At 41.7% G+C, this 21,028-nt stretch overlaps 1 protein-coding gene across 7 annotated transcripts in view; it reads left to right on the top strand.

Moving 5' to 3' along the window:
- CCDC62 (coiled-coil domain containing 62) overlaps nt 1–17,405 on the top strand; it is a 44,440-nt gene extending 27,035 nt beyond the window's left edge. For all 7 annotated transcript variants that reach the window (XM_059408322.1, XM_059408318.1, XM_059408320.1 and 4 more), the window contains 3 exons: nt 3,000–3,125; nt 15,023–15,116; nt 16,580–17,405. In XM_059408322.1, coding sequence (XP_059264305.1) covers nt 3,000–3,125; nt 15,023–15,076 — 180 coding nt within the window. In that variant the 3' untranslated portion in view covers nt 15,077–15,116; nt 16,580–17,405. The remainder of the gene's footprint in view (nt 1–2,999; nt 3,126–15,022; nt 15,117–16,579) is intronic.
- The last annotated feature ends 3,623 nt before the right edge of the window (nt 17,406–21,028 follow it).

Raw genomic sequence — 21,028 nt, 5'->3', positions numbered from 1 at the left:
GTCCTGGGATCGAGCCCCACATGGGCACTCTGGTCAGCCCGGAGCCTGCTTCCCCCTCTCTCTCTGCCTGCCTCTCTGCCTACTTGTGATCTGTCAAATAAATAAGTAAAATCTTTAAAATAAAATAAAATACATAAATGGTAAAATACCGTTTCTATCCTTTTGCAATGTGATTTCTTCCAACTTTGTGACTATTTTGTGATATTGATCCATGCCAACACTCAAAGGCTTAGTCTCTTCATTTTGATTGTTGACTGACGTGTAGTCCATTGAGCTGAATAAACCAGCCTGTGCACACCCCTCCTGAGGGTCAGTGAGGTTGTTATGATCTGTCACTGTCACGGGTGAGCCAGTCAGGGTCTTCACCATAAATGGGACCTTCACTGCAGCCCTTTCACAGAGAAAAGAAGTTCAAGTGAACTTAATTACTTTTGATGTTATTTGAGGGAGGATGATGTGCTTTGAAACTAATCTGAGATCAAATCCTTGTCTTGCTTTGTCTTAGCTCAATGACCTGAGTAAAATTATTTACTTTCTTTGAGCCTCAGTTTCTTACATGCGAGTATGCAATAATGTTACAGTTGCTTGGTCTAAATGTGACTCCAGGGCCTGGTCCCTAACAGGTATCTGATGAGTGTTCTTTTTGTTAAAAATCGATTCTACCAAGTGTTACCTAGAATCTGGAGCAACACGGACTTTCATTCACTGGTGGGAGGGAAATTCATTTGGGGAAACACTTTGGTAATTGCTTAAAAAGTTAAATATACACCTGCTGTATGACCCAGCTGTTCCACTGCTAGAGGAATGGAAACATGGCCACATGGGGACTGGCATGTGAATATTTAAGCAGCTTTATTTGTATTAGCTAAAAAAACTGGAAACAAGGGGTTTCTGGGTGGCTCAGTTGGTTAGGCATCTGCCTTCGGCTTAGGTCATGATCCCAGGGTCCTGGGATCGAGCCCAGCATTGGGCTCTCTGCTCAGTGGGAAGCCTGCTCCTCCCTCTCCCACTTTCCCTGCTTGTGCTCCATCTTTCTCTGTCAAATAAATAAATAAAATCTTAAAAAAACAAACAGAAGCCACCCGAATACACATCATTAGTTAAAGAGACAAACTGTGGTATATCCATGCGATGGAGTACTTCTCAGGAGCAAAAAAGAATAAACTACTTAATGCGTGCGTAACATGGGTGAATCTCAAGATAATCATGCTGAGTGAAAGATGCCAGACAGACGAAAGGATGAATGCATTTATATAAAATTCCAGAAAATGCAAACTAGTCTCTGGTGACAGAAAACAGATCAGTGTTGCCTGGGAATGAGAGGAGGGACTCAGAGGCCAGAATTCCAAAGGAGCATAGGCTTTGATGAATAGAATCCCTTTCATTGTGGGTATGGTTTCAGGTATTTGCTACTATCTTTTTTAGCTCTTATGAGACCCTTTTTTCAATGTTTGTACCTATTTTTCTGAGGAAGTATATGACATCGCATGCTTACATTATCCATATATACATATATATTTAGGTGTGTGTGTATACACGTGTGTGCACACAGATATCGTCTAGAGCCAGGTCAGTAGTGATCATCTTTGTTCCTGGAAAATTAGAATTAACTTTTTCTTTTTTAAATTAGACTCCATACCCAGCGTGAAGCCTGATGTGGGGCTTAAACTCACAACTCCCAAATCAAAACCTGAGCCAAGATCAAGAGTCAGATGCTTAACTGACTAAGCTACCCAGGAACTCCTAGAGTTAACTTTCCTTAAGTTTTTTGGTTTTTTTTTAGATTTTATTTATTTATTTGAGAGAGAGTGTGTAAGAAAGAGAAGGAGCAGAGGGTGAGGGGGAAGCAGATTCCCTGCTGAGCAGGGAGCCCAACTTGGGGCTTGATCCCAGACTCCAGAATTGTGACCTGAGCCGAAGGCAGATGTTTAACCAACTGAGCCACCCAGGTGCCCAGAATCAACTTTCCTTAGTGAAAAAAATTAGTCTAGGTATCTTGGAGTGTGGTTGTCATGCTAAAACTTCATATACCAAAGTTGAAAATTAAACAAGAACAAACTAAGGCACATATCCACTTATTTTAAAAAGCTTACAAGCTTTTAGTGTCAAAGCTACATTTTGCCAGTGTTTTTGGCTAACACGAATTAGCAAGCTAATTATGGCTTTAGAAAATTGATGTAAGGGGGTGCCTGGGTGGCTCAGTGGGTTAAAGCCTCTGCCTTCAGCTCAGGGACTCAGAGAGCCCCACATCAGGCTCCCTGCTTAGCAGGGAGCCTGCTTCCTCTTCTCTCTCTGCCTGCCTCTCTGCCTACTTATGATCTCTGTCAAATAAATAAACAAAATCTTAAAAGAAAAGAAAATTGATTTAAGAGAGCTAAACAATGCCTAGGATTCTTTTTTTTTTTTAAAGATTTTTTTATCTTTAATCTTTATACCCAGTGTGGAGTTCAAACTCACAACCCCAAGATCAAGAGTCAAATGGTCTAACCTACTGAGGCAGCCGGGTGCCCTAGCCTACAATTCTTTTCATCACATAGATATTATTTAATTAGTTGTAAGTTCTGTTGAAGTCAAATTATTTAGCCAAGTAGGTCCTTTTTCTTTTTTCTTTTTTTTTTTTTTTTTAAAGATTTATTTGTTAGAAAGAGAGTCCACTCAACTGAGAGAGGAAGAGAGAGACTGAAGCAGACCCCACACTGAGTGGAGAGCCAGACCTGGGGCTCGATCTCATGACCTTGAGATCAGGACCTGAGCCAAAACCAAGAGTCAGAAGGTTAACCGACTGAGCCACCCACGTGCCCCTAGCTAAGTAGGTTCTAAGAAATAAATGGAATTTGGCTGTTCTAGTACTTAATGTCCTGCTTTGACATGCAATGCCTCAAGTCAGAGAAGTATTTATGGGGAGTTAACATTTGTGTTTATAAGATTGTGCTTCTAACCATAAACATTTAAAAATGCTTCCTGATTCCTTGAATGCTTACGTTGGGTTGTCTTCCCAGGATGACTTTTCTCCCACAAGCAAGCTTCAGCGTTTGCTGGCAGAGTCTCGCCAGATGGTTACGGACCTGGAGCTGAGTACTCTGCTCCCCATCAGCTCCGAGAATCTCAGCAGCAGTGCCAGAAACGTATGTGTTTATTTTTCTTTTCACCCATTTACGTATCTCAATATTCCACTGAGTACTCATCGGCATACATCACGGGTCAGGATCCCATCCATCCCATAAAGGAGAAGTTCCTTTGTGTCTCTGAGGCAGAGAGGTAGCACGCTGGTTTCAAAGATGAGTGCAGAATCACACTCAAATGTCACTGCACTCAGACTTCCTCTTTCTGATCGCCTGGGTACATGAATACAAATTCTTGGGGCTATAAAAAGTATACATTTTACTATAGAAAATGTCAAATACGGAAGTAGAATATTACGGGGCACCTAGTGGCTCAGTTGGTTGGGCATCTGCTGGGGAGCCTGCTTCTCCCTCTCCTCTGCCCTGCCCCCACCCCCAGCCTTTGCTCTCTCACTCTCTCTCTCAAATAAATAAGTAAAATCTTTTTTTAAAAAAAGTATCTTTTTTTTAAAAGATTTTATTTATTTATTTGACAGACAGAGATCACAAGCAGGCAGAGAGGCAGGCAGAGAGAGGAGGGGAAGTAGGCTCCCTGCTGAGCAGAGAGCCCAATTCGGGGCTCGATCCCAGGACCCCGAGATCATGACCCGAGCTGAAGGCAGAGGCTTTAACCCACTGAGCCACCCAGGTACCCAATAAAGTGTCTCTTAAGGAGTACCTGGCTGGCTCAGTCAGAGAGCATATAACTCTTGGTTGTGAGTTTGAGCCCCACATTGGGTGTAGAGATTAGTAAAAAAATAAATAAATAAACTTGAAAAAAAATAATAAAGTCTCTTTTAATCACTGACAGGTCCTTCCCCATCTTTCTTCTTACCTCTTCCTCTTTCTTCTAATCCTTCTTCATTTTTTATTTTTATTTTTATTTTTTTTTTTTTTAAAGATTTTATTTATTTGACAGAGAGAAATCACAAGTAGATGGAGAGGCAGGCAGAGAGAGAGAGAGAGAGGGAAGCAGGCTCCCTGCTGAGCAGAGAGCCCAACGCGGGACTCGATCCCAGGACCCTGAGATCATGACCTGAGCCGAAGGCAGCGGCTTAACCCACTGAGCCACCCAGGCGCCCCTATTTTTTATTTTTTTTTAAAGATTTTATTTATTTATTTGACAGAGAGATAGCACAATTAGAGCAGCAGGGAGAGGGAGAGGGAGAAGCAGGCTCATCGCTGAGCAGGGAGCCTGATGCGGGGCTCGATCCCAGGACCCTGGGATCATGACCTGAGCTGAAGGCAGACGCTTAACCTACTGAGCCACCCAGGTACCTCTCCTTCATTTTTTTTTTTTTAAGATTTTATTTATTTATTTGACAGACAGAGATCACAAGTAGGCAGAGAGGCAGGCAGAGAGAGAGGAGGAAGCAGGCTCCCCGCTGAGCAGAGAGCCCGATGTGGGGCTCTATCCCAGGACCCTGGGATCATGACCTGAGCCGAAGGCAGAGGCTTTAACCCACTGAGCCACCCAGGTGCCCCACCTTCTTCATTTTTTAATGCCATTTATTTGTGGAAGAAACATTGGGTCATTTGTCCTGTAGAATTTCCCACATTCTGGGTCTTGCTAACTGTCCTCACTGTTACTTAACACATTCCTCTATCCTGCATGACTCCTAGGAACTGGTATTTAGATCTAGTGACTTGATTAGACTTGGGATCAGGTTGGGGTTTTTCTTTGCTTTGGCATCGCTCTTTCACTGGTGATGCCGCCTGCTGCCGATTCCTTCATATCAGGAGGATCCTATTATCTGGTTGTGCGACTTGTGGATGTAAAGCGTGATCAAAAATTAGTCAGCCTGAACTTCTATTATCATAAAGTTCACATAATGATTTTAGCATTCTTATATTATTATTACTTAGATATATTATTTCTTTTTTTTAATTTTTAAAAGATTTTTATTTATTTGAGATAGAGCAAGAGCAGGGAGGAGGGGCAGGGGAGAGGGAGAAGCAGGCTCCCTGTTGAGCAGGGAGCCTGATATGGGGCTTGGTTCCAGGAGCCTGAGATCATCACCTAAGCTGAAGGCAGATTCTTTTTTTTTTTTTTTGAAGGCAGATTCTTAACCAACTGAACCACCCAGATATCTCTAGATCTATTATTTCACTAGGAATTGCAAAATAGTCATTCTAAATCTGTCAGTCCTTCAGGGAGTGTTTTACATGTTAATTTTGATTGGTTTTTCTAAGCATAGTAACATTTCAATAGCAGGGGTATAAGTTGCTTTGTGGATTTTATACCCGAAACGTAAATAGGAAAATAACGTTGAACTTGAAATCAGGACACTTGGGCTCCATTTTCCTAAACTGTAAAGTAAGAGCTTGGAATTGATGCTTTAAATTTAAGAGACCAGGTACATTAGTTGGGTGTGCTGTGTGCGTCAAGATAACTTGAAAGCCATCAAATTAAACTTTTTTGTATCCCTGACTAAAAAACTGCAGTAAAAAAAGGTCTGTAAGAACCTGGAATGCTTGGGGACGCCTGGGTGGCTCAGTTGGTTAAGCAGCTGCCTTCGGCTCAGGTCATGATCCCAGCGTCCTGGGATCGAGTCCCACATCAGGCTCCTTGCTCGGTGGGGAGCCTGCTTTGCCCTCTGCCTCTGCCTGCCATTCTGTCTGCCTGTGCTCGCTCTCTCCCCCTCTCTCTGATAAATAAATAAAATCTTTAAAAAAAAAAAAAAGAACCTGGAATGCTTCTTTTAAAATCAACTCTCTGTAGACTTTAATGTGTATATGCTCATTCTTTAATGAAAACTAGTCCATGGGGTGCCTGGGTGGCTCAGTTAAGCGTCTGCCTTCAGTTCAGGTCATGATCTCAGGGTCCTGGGATTGCGCCCCGCATCGGGCTCCCTGCTCAGTGGGGAGCCCCTCCTCCCAGCTTGAGTTCTCTCTTTCCCTCTTGGAGAGAGAGAAAGAAAGAAAAAAGGATGGAAAGAAGGAAAAAACTAGTACAGATCACTAGTTCCGTGAGTTTAGGCAAAGGTATACATGCTCACATAACCAATATCCCAGTCAAGATATAGAACATTTCTATCACCCCAGGAAAGTTCCTCCATGACTTTTGGAATGAAACCCTGGGTTTCATATAATTTTGGAATTATACCCACCCCAGGAAACAACCAATCTGATTTTTATCATGAGAGAAGAGTTTTGCCTATTCTAGAACGTAATATAAATGCACTCATACAATATGTGCTCTTTGTCTAGCTTCTTTCAGTAGAATTATTTGAGTGTGTCCTTGTCTTAAGTGTTGGTGCTTCACTCCTTTTTATTGCGGGTTAGTGTTCCGTTGTATGAATAGACCATGGTTTGTCTCTTCACCTGTTGATTGGACATTTGGGTTGTTTCCAGTTTGGGACTATTACAAATAAAGTTGCTATGAATGTTTTTACATAAGTCTTTTTTTTTTTTTTTAAAGATTTTATTTATTTGAGAGAGAGAGCATCCACGCTCTTGGGGGGAGGGAGGGGCAGAGGGAGAGGGAGAAGCAGATTCCCACTGAGCAAGGAGCCTGACGGGGGATCGATCCCAGGACCCTGGGATCATGACCTGAGCCGAAGGCAGATGCTTCACTGACTGAGCCACCCTGGTGCCCTATATGAGCCCTTTTTAATGTACATATGTTTTTATTGCTCTGAGGAGAATACCTAGAAGTAGAATCACTAGTTACAGGAGAGTCGTGTGTTTAACTTTTTAATGAACTGCCACACTGGTTTTCAAGGTAGTTGGACGCTTCGCGTCCCTACCAGCAGTGTATGCGCTTTCCAGGGGCTCCGCATCCTCGTCAGCACTTGCTTTTGTCGGTCCGCTTGATTTTAGCCGTCTTAGTAAATGGGAAGTGGCATTTGGTTGCCCCTTCACTTGTGTTTTCCTGATAATCCGACGATGTGCATCTTTTCTTCACGTGCTTATTGACTCTTCACATATCTTCTCTTGTGAGGTGTCTGTTCAAGCCTTCTGCCATTTAAAATTTTAATTGCGTCCTCTGTTACTGAATTATAAGAGTTCTTAACATAGTCTGCACACAGGCCTTTGTCTTTTGTCAGATATATTGTGAATATTTTCTCCCGGTTTGTGGTTTGCCTTTTTATTTTCTTAAGTGTCTTTTGAAGAGCAGAAAGGCAAAATCTTTTTTTTTTTTTTAAGATTTTATTTATTTAGAGGCGCCTGGGTGGCTCAGTGGGTTAAAGCCTCTGCCTTCGGCTCAGGTCATGATTCCAGGGTTCTGGGATCAAGCCCCGCATCTGGCTCTCTGCTCCACAGGGAGCCTGCTTCCCTGCTTCCTCCTCTCTCTCTCTCTCTGCCTACTTGTGATCCTTGTCAAATAAATAAATAAAATCTTAAAAAAAAAAGATTTTATTTATTTATTTGACAGACAAAGATCAAAAGTAGGCAGAGAGGCAGGCAGAGAGAGAGGAGGAAGCAAGCTCCCCGCTGAGCTGAGAGCCCGATGCGAGGCTCTATCCCAGAACCCTGGAATCATGACCTGAGCCAAAGGCAGTGGCTTTAACCCACTGAGCCACCCAGGTGCCCCAGAAAGGCAAAATCTTGACGAAGTCCATTTACCAATTTTTTTCAGATGGTGCTCTTTGTATCCTGAGGAATCTACCCCAAGGGTGTGAATATTTTCTCCTCCTGAAAGTTTTAAAGTTCTGTTAGGTTTTTGGCTCATATCAGTTTAATTTATGCAGATGATACGAAGTAAGGATCAGGCTCATTTTGCTTCACATAGATATCCAGTTCCAGCACCATTTATTGAAAAGACTGTCCTGTTTTTGTTGAATTATTTTTGACAACTTTGTTGAAAATCAGTTGCCTGTATGTGCAAGGGACTAATTTTAGACTCTGATCAGTCCTATTGATCTGGTTGTTCTCCTTAGACCACACTGTATTGATTATGTAAACTCTGTAGAAAGTCCTAAAATCAGGGGTGCCTGAGTGGCTCAGTCAGTTGAGCCTCTGCCTTTGGCTCAGGTCATGATCCCAGAGTCCTGGGATCAAGCCCCACATCCTGCTCCCTGCTTGGCAGGGAGACTGCTTCTCCTTCTGGCTGCTGCTCCCCATGCTTGTGCTCTTTCTCTCATTCTATCTCAAATAAGTAAATAAAAATCTTTTTTAAAAAATTAGCTAACAATCTGAAAAGAAAAAAAAAATAAGGTCCTGAAATCAAGTAGTATGTGTGATCTACTTTGTTCTTATTTTTTGCAAAATTCCTTTGTCTATCTGAGATCTTTGGCGGTTCCATAGCCGTTTTAGAACCAACTTGTCAATTTTTATAAAAATACACTCTGATATTCTGATTTCATTGAATTTATAGATAACTTTAGGAAGAATTGACATCATTTTAAAGATTTTATTCACTTATTTGAGAGGGAGAAAGCACAAGCAGGGGAGTGGCAGAGGGAGGGGCAAACTCCCCACTGAGCAGGGAGCCCGATGCGGGACTCGATCCCAGGACCCTGAGATCGTGACCTTAGCTGAAGGCAGACACTTAACAACTGCACCACCCAGGTGCCCAAGAATTGACATTTGTGGACAGAGTATATCTCCATTTATTTAGGTTTTCTTTCATTTCTCTTAACCATATTTTGTAGCGTTCATAGGGGTCTTGTACATCTTTTGTTACTTTTCTTCCTATTATTTTGTTTATTGATTCTATTATACATGGTACTTTAAATTTCACTCTCTCCTTGTCTTTGATGGTATAGAGGACTGCAGTTGACTTTTGTAAATTGTTCTTAACTAAATTCACCTATTCTAGTAGGTTTTCTGTAGATTCTTAGCATTTTCTACATAGACAGTCATGTCATTCGTAAATAATTTCTTTTTATAATCTTTAGGGTATGTCTTTTTCTTACCTTATTGCTCTGGCTAAGACCCGCATATCAGTGCTGAGAGTGGACATCCTTGTCTTGTTCAATGAAATGCTCTCTGATGGCATTGCTTGCTTAGCTTTCTATCATACTGGTATTTTATTAAATTCAGAGTTCCATGAAGCTGTTTCCTTGTGACACAGATATGAAACTAGAACATTAATCGTTTTATTATTTTTTTGAAGATTTTATTTTTTACTTTTATTTATTTACTTTTATTTTATTTTATTTTTAATTTATTTTATTTTATTTTTATCTCTATACCCAATGTAGGGCTCAAACTCACAACTTTTGAGATCAAGAGTTGCACACTCCAACTGAGGCAGCCAGGCTCCCCAAGAACATTAACCATCCTAGAATCAACACACTCATGGCCATGACCTTCAATGTAGTTTCAAAGATTACCTCAAAGACTAATTTGGGCCCCCAAAATAGTGACTTTTGAAGTAAATATGCCACTTATGCCATGTGAGTTTTTCAGAGTGGAAGCCCTGATGGACTTCGTGGTGTTTTCTGGGAAGATATTCTTTTGACAGAAAGCATTAGTGAAGCAATTTATTTACTTTGGGAAAGAAAGTGCTTTTCAGTATTCATAAGGGTTTTTTTTTTTAAAAACAGCTTCATTGAGATATAATATACATAATGTAATGTTCTTCCATGTGAAGTGTACAATCCAGTGGTTTTAGCATATTTACAGAATTGTGTAACTGTCACCCTAATCCAATTTTAGAACATTTTCATCATCCCGAAACAAACCCTGTACCTATTAGCAGTTCCTCTCCTTTCCCTCTCTCTTAGCCCCTGGCGACTATTAATCTACTTTTTTTCTCTTTGGATTTGTTGGGCTGACATTTTTCATCAGTTTATTGAATAGAATTCAGGGGATCCATAAACTTTGATGGGAATAGAAATCACATATAAGCTTATTTTAATTAACCTCTATTTGAAATTTAGCATTTCCTTTAATTATAAATATAGAAGACAAGCCATAAGAGTATATAAAACCTATGACTTTGTCCCCAGTAGAGATCACACATGGTTTTATATCACATTATAGTTATTGCAGATACCTTGAAATACCCTTTAGAACTTAACCACGACCTCAGAATTATAGAACAGTAGGCCTGCTGCTAGATCTTATTATTTAATGCTTTAATAAAGAAGAGTACAGGGATGCCTGGGTCGCTCAGTCGGTTAAGCATCTGCCTTCAGCTCAAGTCATGATCTCAGGATCCTGGGATCGAGCCCGGTGTCAGGCTCCCTGCTTGGCGGGAGCCTGCTTCCCCTTCTGCTGCTCCCCCAGCTCCTGCTCACTCTCTTTGTCTCTGTCTTGCAAAGAAATAAAATAACATCTCTTAAAAAAAGAAGAAAAAAGTATGGGGTGCCTGGGTGGCTCAGTTAAGCATCTGTCTGCCTTTGGCTGGGGTCATGATCCCGGGGTCTCGAGATCAAGTCCGGCGTCCGGGTCCCTGCTCAGCGGGGAGCCTGCTTCTCCCTCTACTCCCTGCTCGTGTTCTCTGTCACTCTCTCTCTCTCTCTTTCAAATAAATAAATAAAATATTTTTTTAAAAAAGGTAGGGGGAGAGTGCAAAGGTTGGCTTAGTCTGTGGAGTGTGTGACTCTTGATCTTGGGGTTGTGAGTTCGAGCCCCTCATGGGGTATAGAGATTACTTAAACTTTGTAAAAAGTGCATATTATTATATCACAGCCTTGTTTCATACTTTGATAACCACATTACCTCTGTAATACAACTTACGGATTCCTAAATAGGACCACACAATGCAAAATTCTGTAATAAAAACCTCACAGGCTTACAGGAAAAATGGGATTAGAAGCGTAACACTCGAACACTTTGCCAGTGATACATTTTTTTTTTAAAGGATAGGAATGTAATCAAAATCATAGGAGTTTTATACCTGCTAGGTGGTTAAGAAATACATAAATATTGCAATAAATATGGCATTTTAGGTGTCCGGGAAGTGGCAGCTTATGATTCACTGGGAAGTGGCGGGAAGGTAACTGGACGCCGATGTGAATGGAGGTGGCTTATAGCACACCAGCAAGGCCAGCGCATGTTTGAGGGGTGCGGGTGGATGTATGTATTCCTGCGTGCCGTGGCTCGGTCCAGCTGGGTACGGGTTACCTAGTGTTTCTCATGGACAAAGTTGCACATAAATAAATGCAAACTTCACATTATGCCCAACTAGTTCTGTAATATATTGGCTGTGTCAGAACAACTTTATATTTTCAGAACAAGTGTTCCAGCAGAACTGACTGTCCTTCAGCATGATCTACTGGACAGACTCCTATTCATTCTCACGGCCTCAGGCTCTTACCCTCTTCCGTGGGATTTTATGTTAAATTCCTATCTGAGATAAAATCGGAGATCTCCTTCACTTCTGTCCTCCCGACAGGGCTGTGTGTTTCTGCGTGTGTGTCTCCGTGAGCGTGCGGGTCACAGTGCGTGATAGGTTGCATGCTTGTCTCCCTCTGCTCTGTGAGCCCCTTCAGGAGCCCCTCTTCCTCACCCCGGCCCCCCCTAGTTGTAGCACACACTGTACCTGGTCCGGAGATTGCCCAATAAACACCTGCCATGGATGTGAACAAGAAGAACAGGAAAAAGACAAAACAGTAACCTCAGCTATAGACTGAAAACATGCGCAAGCTGTTGACGTTGATGATAACTTGGTTTAAGAGAATTTTTGAGCTAGAAAGACCCAGAAAAAGTACACAATCTCAACCTTTCATCTTATGGGTGAGGAAGAGTGATGAAATCTCTTACTTAACATCCCAACCGGAATCAGATAATCATCTGGAATTAGTTGGAAAAAATATTGGCTGCAGATGTAACAAATTTTCCAGAAGATTATTATTATTTTTTAAAGATTTTATTTATTTATTTGACAGACAGAGATCACAAGTAGGCAGAGAGAGGAAGGAAAGCAGACTCCCTGCCGAGCAGAGAGCCCAATGCGGGGCTCAATCCCAGGACCCTGGAATCATGACCTGAGCCGAAGGCAGAGGCTTGAACCCACTGAGCCACCCAGGCACCCCTTCCAGAAGATTATTAACTAATTCTGGAAATGTTGCAAAAACAATGCAATTAACAGAAATCTAAAAGTGTCTGGGCGCTCAGTTGGTTAAGTGTCTCTCTGCCTTTGCCTGAGGTCATGATCCCAGGGTCCTGGGATAGAACCCTGCGTCAGGCTCCCTGCCTGGCGAGGAGTTTACTTCCCCTCCTCCTTCTGCCCCTCCCCCTGCTCATGCTCAGAACATTCTCTGTCTCTCAAATAAATAAAATCTTTCAAAAAACAAAACAAAGAAATCTACTTGGCGACATATTTTACAACTCCTTCCCTTTGGTCCTGTGAGTTGGGTGTAGCTAGTTACAGGAAAAAGCAAATAATTTGTTAAAAATCCTTAATTTTTGCGACAGGGAAACACGATAAGGTTCTGAGAGGCCTTTCTGCCTCACCCTTTTTTGCCATCTGGTGCTGAAAACAAGGGTCTTATTTCAAAGCCTTTTTCTGCAGCGCATTCTTAGACATCGCTGGAGGTGCAAATAGTGATCCAAACCTTCTGGTAGGGAACTTAGCACTGTTTCCTAAAAATTGCGGACCTGATCCTTTGACACAGCAATGTCACTCTGGGGCTCTCTCCTACAAGTACACCCACATGTGTATAAAGTGGCCCGGGTACAAGTTTTTTGTTGCAGGATTGCTTTGTAGTAGCGAAAGTTCGGAAGCAATCAGGTGTCCAGCAAAAAGGAACTGAGGGAGTCATGATGGTACGTCCACACAGTGGAACATTACGGAGCCGTTAACCAGAATAAGGAAGACCTAGGACGTGGAAATACTCCTGGGATTTATTAATAAGTGAATGGAAGCGAGATATTGAAGGGTCTCTGTGGTATCCTTCACGTGCACAAAGGGGACGGGGAGAAGAAAATATGTTTGTTTATTTTATGTCAGCGTATTAGCTATTTAACAAGAGCCCCCGATAATTTAAAAAGAGGAACAAAGGAAAGAAAGAAAATAAAACACTGCACAGCTGACTACATCACCTTCCCCTACAGCAGGCTTCCTACTCACCTGAGAGGTGGGGAGGGGGAGAAATTCCGCTGGAATCTGAATTTGGACTTTTGACAAGTACACGGGACTGGACGCCCTCATTGCTGGTTTGAAACTGTAGGTGTCGTCCGCCAGGGCTCTTGGGGCTCTCTCTCTTTTTTTTTTTTTTTTTTTTTTTTGGTGCCGAAACCTGGGATCGAAGCTCTTAGGGCTCTTAACCTTTTTTTTTTTTTTTTTAAATTTTAATCACAGGCTGATAAACCCTACAGATCCCCTTTAGAATGATATTTATTTGCTTTGATATGTATTCTTTTTTTAAAAAATCCACGTTAGTTAACATGTAGTGTAGTATTGGTTTCAGGACTAGAATTCAGTGATTCATCACTTACACGTAACACCCAGTACGCATCCCAGCGTATCCTCCTCCACACCCGTCACCCATTCAGCCCCCCCACCCACCTACCTCCCCTCCGGCAACCCTCAGTTCTCTCTAGTTAAGAGCCTTTTATGGTTGTCTCCTTCTCTGTTTTTATCTTATTTTAATTGTCCTCCCCTTCCCCTATGTTCATCTATTTTGTTTCTTCAATTCCAGATTTGAGTGAAACCATATGGTATTTGTCTTTCTCTTCGTTCGCTCAGCATAATACACTCTAGTTCCATCTATGTTGCTGCAAATGGCAAGATTTCATTCTTTCTGATGGCTGAGTCACATTCCGTTGTCTACATATAGCACATCTTTATCCGTTCATCAGTCAATGGACATTTGGGCTCTTTCCATAACTGGGCTATCGTTGATAGTGCTGCTGTAAACATCAGTTGTATGCAACCCTTTGAGTCAGCATTTTTCTGTCCTTTGGATAAATACCTACTACTGCAGTTCCTGGGTTGTAGGGGATCTCCATGTTTAACTTCAGAGGAATCACCATACTCTTCTCCGGAGTGGCTGTACCAGTTCACATTCCGACCAACAGTGCAAAAGGCTCCTCTTTCTCTACATCCTCACCAACACCTGTTGTTTCCTGCGTGGTTAATTTTAGCCACTCTGACAGGGGTGAGATGATACCATGGTTGTGATTTGTATTTCCCTGATGATAAGTGATGCTGAGCATTTTTCCATGTGTCTGTTGGCCATTTGGATGTCTTCTTTGGAGAAATATCTGTTCATGGGTTCTGCCCATTTCTTAGCTGGATTACTTATTTTGGGGATACTGATTTTGTTGAATTCCTTAAAGATTCTGGATGCTGGCCCTTTATGCACTAGGTCATTTGCAAATATCTTCTTCCATTAGAATAATGTTTCTAAATGAATAAAATAAAATACATCAGGTTATAAAATACATAAGAAGGCTGTTTGAGCAGAGAGGAAGCAGCATGACTGAAAGCCCAGAGTATAACCCTAGCCTAGCTCAAATGCAGGCCCCACGGGGAGGAGAAAGGGGCTGAGAAGGGGGGCTTACCCGGTGGTAAAGTTTACCATCCGCGTCTACCCATGTATTTCCAGGTATCTTCCTCCTCTTTGCTTTTTTTGCTGCTTCTTTTTAAAAATACCTCTCCTGAAACAACTGGCAATGCTAACCAAGCCTTTAGTAGGTACTTTAATTAACAGGGGTACTTAGAGTTGTTCATTCCTGTTGGTGACCACTGTCTCTATCAAGGGCTCATGACATAGTCCATATTAATGCTGACAAAGAGCCAGTTATATTTGGGCATTAGCTGATTGCCGTAGCTGAAGGCATTGCATACATGGAAAAGCAAACACAACCTCACCAGTAGGCAGTTAGACCCAAAAGGGCCCCACACACGAATAGGAAATTAGTACCTCTTTGCTGGGTGGATGGTAGCTGTATGAAATGACTTCTTTGTATTTCATTAATTCCTTAAGGTGTTCTAAAGGCATTTCTACTATATTTGTGTATTGTCTGAAGTATTATCCAGTTTTTCTTTCCTGGGTACTAATTTTGAAGTTATATTATAGAACTTAGAAGTCACAGAAGAGTCAGCTCAGAAAAATACCTTTCTTAGTAATTGAAGAACACAAAAGTCAACTTCACTGTTCATTGTGGTCATAGGTAAGTCACCTTTGTGTGTCTCCCCTTCTGTCTCCCTTAATATTTAATAAGTAACTTGGGAACATTGATAATGTAGAGTCAAGGCCATGCATTTGTTTGATCTGTAATCCTTTCTCTTGTTTGACCTATTTATACATTCCTTCTAAATTTAATCAGTAAAATGTCAATTATTTGTATGAGAAATGCAAATCAAAAAGTTCTTGATCTCAGTGCCCAGAATTTTAAACATAAGGAAGTGAGTACAGACAGCTTTCTTTTTTCATTTTTTAAAATATTTTATTTATTTATTTGACAGAGAGCAGGCCAGAGAGAGCACAAGCAGGGAGAGCAGCGGAGGGAGAGGGAGAAACAGGCTCCCACTGAGCAGGGAGCCTGACAGCTCCATCCCAGGACCCTGGGATCACGACCTGAGCCAAAGACAGATGCTTAACCAACTGAGCCACCCAGGCACAGCTATAGACAGCTTTCAAAATCAGAATCTAAATTAACATTTCAGGGGTGCTTGGCTGAGCAGTTGGGCTCAGTTGGTTAGGCATCCAACTCTTGATTTCGGCTCAGGTCGTGATCTCAGGGTGGTGAGATCCAGCCTTGCATTGGGCTCCACGCTGGGTGTGGAACCTTCCTCTCTCTTTCTCTCTCTGTGCCGCTCCCTCCTGCTTCTCTCTTAAAATGAACATTGAAGCATTTCAGTGGGCTGTCTGGAAAGAAGTGTTTTCATGGGGTTTCAGGTTTTATAAAAAGTTTCATTGACTGGGGCGCCTGGCTAGCTCAGTCCATGGAGCATGGGACGCTTGGTCACAGGGTTGTGAGTTTGAGCCCCGCGTCGGGTGTAGGCATTACTTAAAAATAAAAACTTAAGGGGCACCTGGGTGGCTCAGTGGGTTGAGGCCTCTGCCTTGGGCTCAGGTCATGATCCCGGGGTCCTGGGATCGATCCCCGCATCAGGCTCTTTGCTCAGCAGGGAGCCTGCTTCCTCCTCTCTCTCTGCCGGCCTCTCTGCCTACTTGTGATCTCTGTCTGTCAAATAAATAAATAAAATATTTTTTAAAAAGTTATTATTATTAAAAAATAAAAATAAAAACTTAAAAAAGAAAGAAAGGTTCATTGATGTAGTAAGCACTTTCTTGATTTGTGTTTCTTTCTATCAAACCTGCATTTCAAATGTAAAATTCCTTCAGAATCCAGTTTGGTAAGTTAAAAAGTGTAATCATTTCAGATGCTTTCATTGTAAGCAGAGAACATCTCAAGAACACTGTGAAAGCATGAAGTGTAGAGAGCCCTCTTCCTCTCCTGGGCTTTTCCTCTCTTTGCTGAGAAGTTTTCATATTTATGGTATTTTACGTGACCTTATGTAGATAAAAATCTGGATGTATAGTTTATTTCATAGAGATTCGGAACTTAGAGCACACTACCCACTGCTCTGTTTGACTCGATTTTATTAACTCTGTGTTTCCTTCCTGCAGAAGCCGATTTCTCATCTTTGGAAGGCAGGAAGCAGACATCAATACCTAATACTTAACCTTGAAAACAAAAAGGGGATTGTAGTCCTTTGTAAACAACATTTAATACCAAAGGGAAGCAGAAACTGAAAGCTAATTTTTTAACATCTATATTTTGTTTGTTTTCAAGTTGACTGTTTTCATGTTGAGGACATTTTTTTTTTTTTTAATGTGTAAGAAATTAGACCTTACTGTGTATTCTCTATATACAAACGTGGAATTCTGCTCAAAGAGAAAAGGACTTCTCTGTAAAGATGCAGACTACAGTTAAATACCGGAGAAGCTCTTTAAAAGTGTGGTCATCAAATAGAGAACCCCTGCATGTAAAATGCTGTTTTAACTATCTGCTTTTTTTAAAAAACCTGTGCATACATTTAAATTATAACTGACAGCTTATCAGAGTCAGCTGCAAATCTATGAGAAGTAGTATTCTCTTCACTGGTGGCTTTACCCCTGGATTTTTGCTGTGTAGAATAGACATAAAATGATATATGATACAAAATATTTTTAACTGGAAAGTATCTCCTCACTTACTGACAATGGAGGTCCTTCTGTCCCAAAGCTGAACAGAGCCCCATCTCATCTGGGTCTGTAGTAAGTACCATCTACTTACACAAACAAAAGCTTGTTGGAAGATCAGGTTTTATATGCATTTTTTTTTTTTTTATCATTAGAGACTAAAACACTTCCCTTTTAACTTATAATTTTTTTTAAAGAATATACTGTGTGCATTTCTGTCCCTTGTAAGAGAATTGATCAGCTTCATTCAATAAAATATATTTTTAATAATAAAGAAGAAGAATTTTCTCGGGTTTCTTTTTATTATACAGGATCAAAATAAGGAAGGTTAGTCGCTTGAAACCGAACCTGGCAAGTTAATTTCCTCGGGAATGGGAATGTATTTTTTTTCCTAAGCATCGCAGATATCAAGGTTCTATTGTGCTGTATAAATGCCCCTTTGTTGAAAGGTTTCAGTGGTACTTCAGAGATGATTTTCAAGAGAGTGGAGGAGCCACCCCATTTAGCCTTTTTAATTAGGGTGCTGAAAAGGGAAATGGGGTGAGGCTTGGCTGTGTTCTTTATAAATGCTTGCTTTCTCCCTCAGGCACGGCCGGTTTGGGCAGAGGAAGTCTGAGAAAGGTGCAGTTGATTCTGAGCTGTTGGAAACCTAAAATGTCCCCGGAGAGGCTCATTTCCAGTCTGAGATACAAAATATGAAAATTTCTCCTTCTCTTTATGCTGGGCTCGTGGCTGCATGCCAGCTTGCCCAGGGAAAAGAGAAGTAGAACACTGATGAGATGCTAATAAGTAGGAAAATTTCAGGAAACCAAAGAATGAAAAAGGTCAAAAATTATTTTGTGGGTAAAATTATTTCAGCTCATAGGATTATTGTATCTATAGTACCCATCTCACCCCACCACGTTATTTTGAATTACAGCACATATAACTAAAAAAATGGTGAATCTTAATATTATTAGCAGCTTATCTGTCTCATCCGAAAGTTACTTAAATATGTGAGCAGTTTCTGTTAGGAAGAGTCAGCCCTCAGTCTGTCTGAGGAGAGTCGTGAGATAAAACTGAGCTGCTATATTTTGTCATCAGCATTCTTCTGTCTTAAGAAGAATGGTACTGTCACTCCCCCGCCAGAAATTATCTCAGCCATCAGAAAAGACTGGTGTAAGGGTGCTTTCAGAATTTGTAGACAGATCTTATAAAGAGAAACAGAAATACCCCCAAAGAAAGAAATTCTGAATCCATATGTAAACACTGACAACAGTTTTACCTAAAAAGTTGTAGTAGAAAAGCCTGGTATTCAGAAGCTTAGTGGGGTAATGTTGGTTCAGATGAAGAAACCAGACACTTTAATCAGGACCACAGCAGACAAGGTAGGTTAAGAACCAGAGTGGTCTTTGAGAGGAGTTTATCAGATGAGGAGGGCACTTCAATCAGTCCCATAAAGGATGATTTCTGGGTTCTCAGCCAAGTGCACACTTAGGACGTCTAACAAAAAAAACAAAATAATTTGAGCCCATAGTAAGTACTGCTTTGCTGGCCATTGGAGACACAACAGTGAGCAAAGCAGACTGAGTCCTTGTTTACAGTGAAGGAGACAGACCTTAAATAATCACAAATAGGTCATGAAAAACTGGTTAAGTGCTATGAAATAAAGCTCGGAGCTACTGTGACAACATACATCAGGGGCATAGGTCAAAGGCGGAGGCTTCAGGGAAGGCTTCCCTGAACTAAAAGCTGAAAGATAAGTAGATGCTAACCAGCAAACAGGAAGAGGAAGAGCATTCCTCAGAATGGTAACAGCATTGGAAAGGTGGAAAGGAGCATGATGCATTTTCAGACCTGATGGATGAGGATGGCGCAAGAGGAAGCTGGGCAGAGAGGTTGGGGCCAGTGATACATGTCAGCGAGGCGGTGTGGGGATTGCAGTTAACCCAGTGATGTAAATACTGTTCATCTTTCTTGGGTTTTCCTTTAAATGAGGTGTTCATAACCCAAATCCTCTGCCTTTGTAATAGCCTTTGGGAAGCATGAAACAGCTCTGGAGATAGACCAAAATGGTACCCTGATTCTGATGACATGGAGAATCTCAGCCCACCAGTGACAGAGCCAGTGCTAGAACTGGGTCTCCTGCCCGGAGGCGGTACCAGCAATGAACCTGGACAAATTCAGAGTGGGGAAGCTTACATCCTCGTGTCCCGGCTGCTCGTTTTATAAAACTAAGCCATGTGTTGAAGTGGACTAAATTGTAGCAGGCTATTTACTCACTTTTTCAGCCTTGCATTTCACACATTTATTGAACATTGCTCATGTGCCAGGCACTCTGCTAGGCACGGAGATCATAAAATGGAGTAAGATGGTGTGGTCCTTGCCTCCGGGGGCTCAAGAGCTTCCATACAAGCAGATGCATTAAAAGTCACTAGAGAGGGCGCCTGGGTGGCTCAGTGGGTTGAGCCGCTGCCTTCGGCTCAGGTCATGATCTCAGCGTCCTGGGATCGAGTCCCGCATCGGGCTCTCTGCTCAGCAGGGAGCCTGCTTCCTTCTCTCTCTCTCTCTCTCTCTCTGCCTGCCTCTCAGTGTACTTGTAATTTCTCTCTGTCAAATAAATAAATAAAATCTTTAAAAAAAAAAAAAAAGTCACTAGAGATATTTTAGCCAAGTGCTCTTGGACCCCAGTAATCAACGATTATTAAAAAGAGAGGTAGTTGGTTGCTAATGTTAAGTCACCAGGGCAGATGTTCTCAACCCAGAGAGGTCGTTGCCTGGTTTGAAAGAAGGTGCTGTGTTAAGTATGGAGATCACGGGATAACTTGGTTTTGTTCAGTGTGGAAAAAGAGTCTGAGAAACAGCTGGTCTGGAGCCACCAAGCCACAGCTCTTGACCTGGGAGCTGGGGATTAAAAATGAAACAGTACATATGAAGGACTTAGCTCAGTGTCTGGCAAATAATAAGCAATCGATAAACATTAGCCATTGTTATTCTGGTAGAGAGATCTTTCAGGGATTGGAATTAGATATAGCATGGTTCATTTCTTTTTGGTAGAGTCAAAAGAACCCGGTCAGATACAGCTTTTCAAGTATCCATTGTCCATCTGGGGGCAAGACGAGATTAATCCATGAAGTTACAGAAGGGGAGACCATCTTCAGGCATCACACTTCCTCTTCAAGGGGGGGGCTTTAGTACATGTATTGGGCAATTTCACACCTATATTTTGAGAGAAAAACTGAGCACAGCAAAAAAAATTATTTGATAGCATACATTTGGGAGAACTGTAATTGATTATATATATATATATATAAATATATAAAAATATATGTATATAAATATATATTATATATAAAATATAAAAATATATAAATATAAACAATATATAAAACATGTATTCTTTTCTTTTACTTCAGTCCTGTGACGGATAATTTAAAAAGGAAACCAATAATAACAATGTTTTTTAAAGACTCCCACGACCTCCTGCGGCGTCGTTAACGATACGCTTTGATGGCCCAGCCCTGTGTTGTGTTCAGCTCGGTCTGCAGGTTGGCCGGGCCCGGCCTGTCCTCTTCCCCTCGCAGTGCCTCGGCTCTGGCAAGGTGTCCGCATGCGGAGCCTGCAGCCTCCGAAGATTCATCCCACGGCCGGCCGTGGAAGAGAGCTGCTGCTGGGTTAGAGATGCGCAAAGGGGACGGCTTACTTGTATGCATTTTCACACATAAATTAAGACTAAAAAGGAAAAAAAAAAAAGAAGTCTAGTTGTGATTCCATTGTTCAGATTCATTGAGGCCAAGTTTTCTCCAGTTAGCCAGATCCTCCTCTGGTGTAGACAGGACTTCGTGCGTCCGCGGTGTGGAGGTGGGCAAGAGACTTGGCCGGGGGAGGTAAGGCAGAGGTGTGGAGGGGCTGGGG

The sequence above is a fragment of the Mustela nigripes genome, chromosome 8 (assembly GCF_022355385.1).
Source record: "Mustela nigripes isolate SB6536 chromosome 8, MUSNIG.SB6536, whole genome shotgun sequence".
Classification (NCBI taxonomy): Eukaryota; Metazoa; Chordata; class Mammalia; order Carnivora; family Mustelidae; genus Mustela; species Mustela nigripes.
The sequence above is the reverse complement of the archived record's forward strand: the minus strand, read 5'-3'. Positions and strand labels throughout refer to the sequence as shown.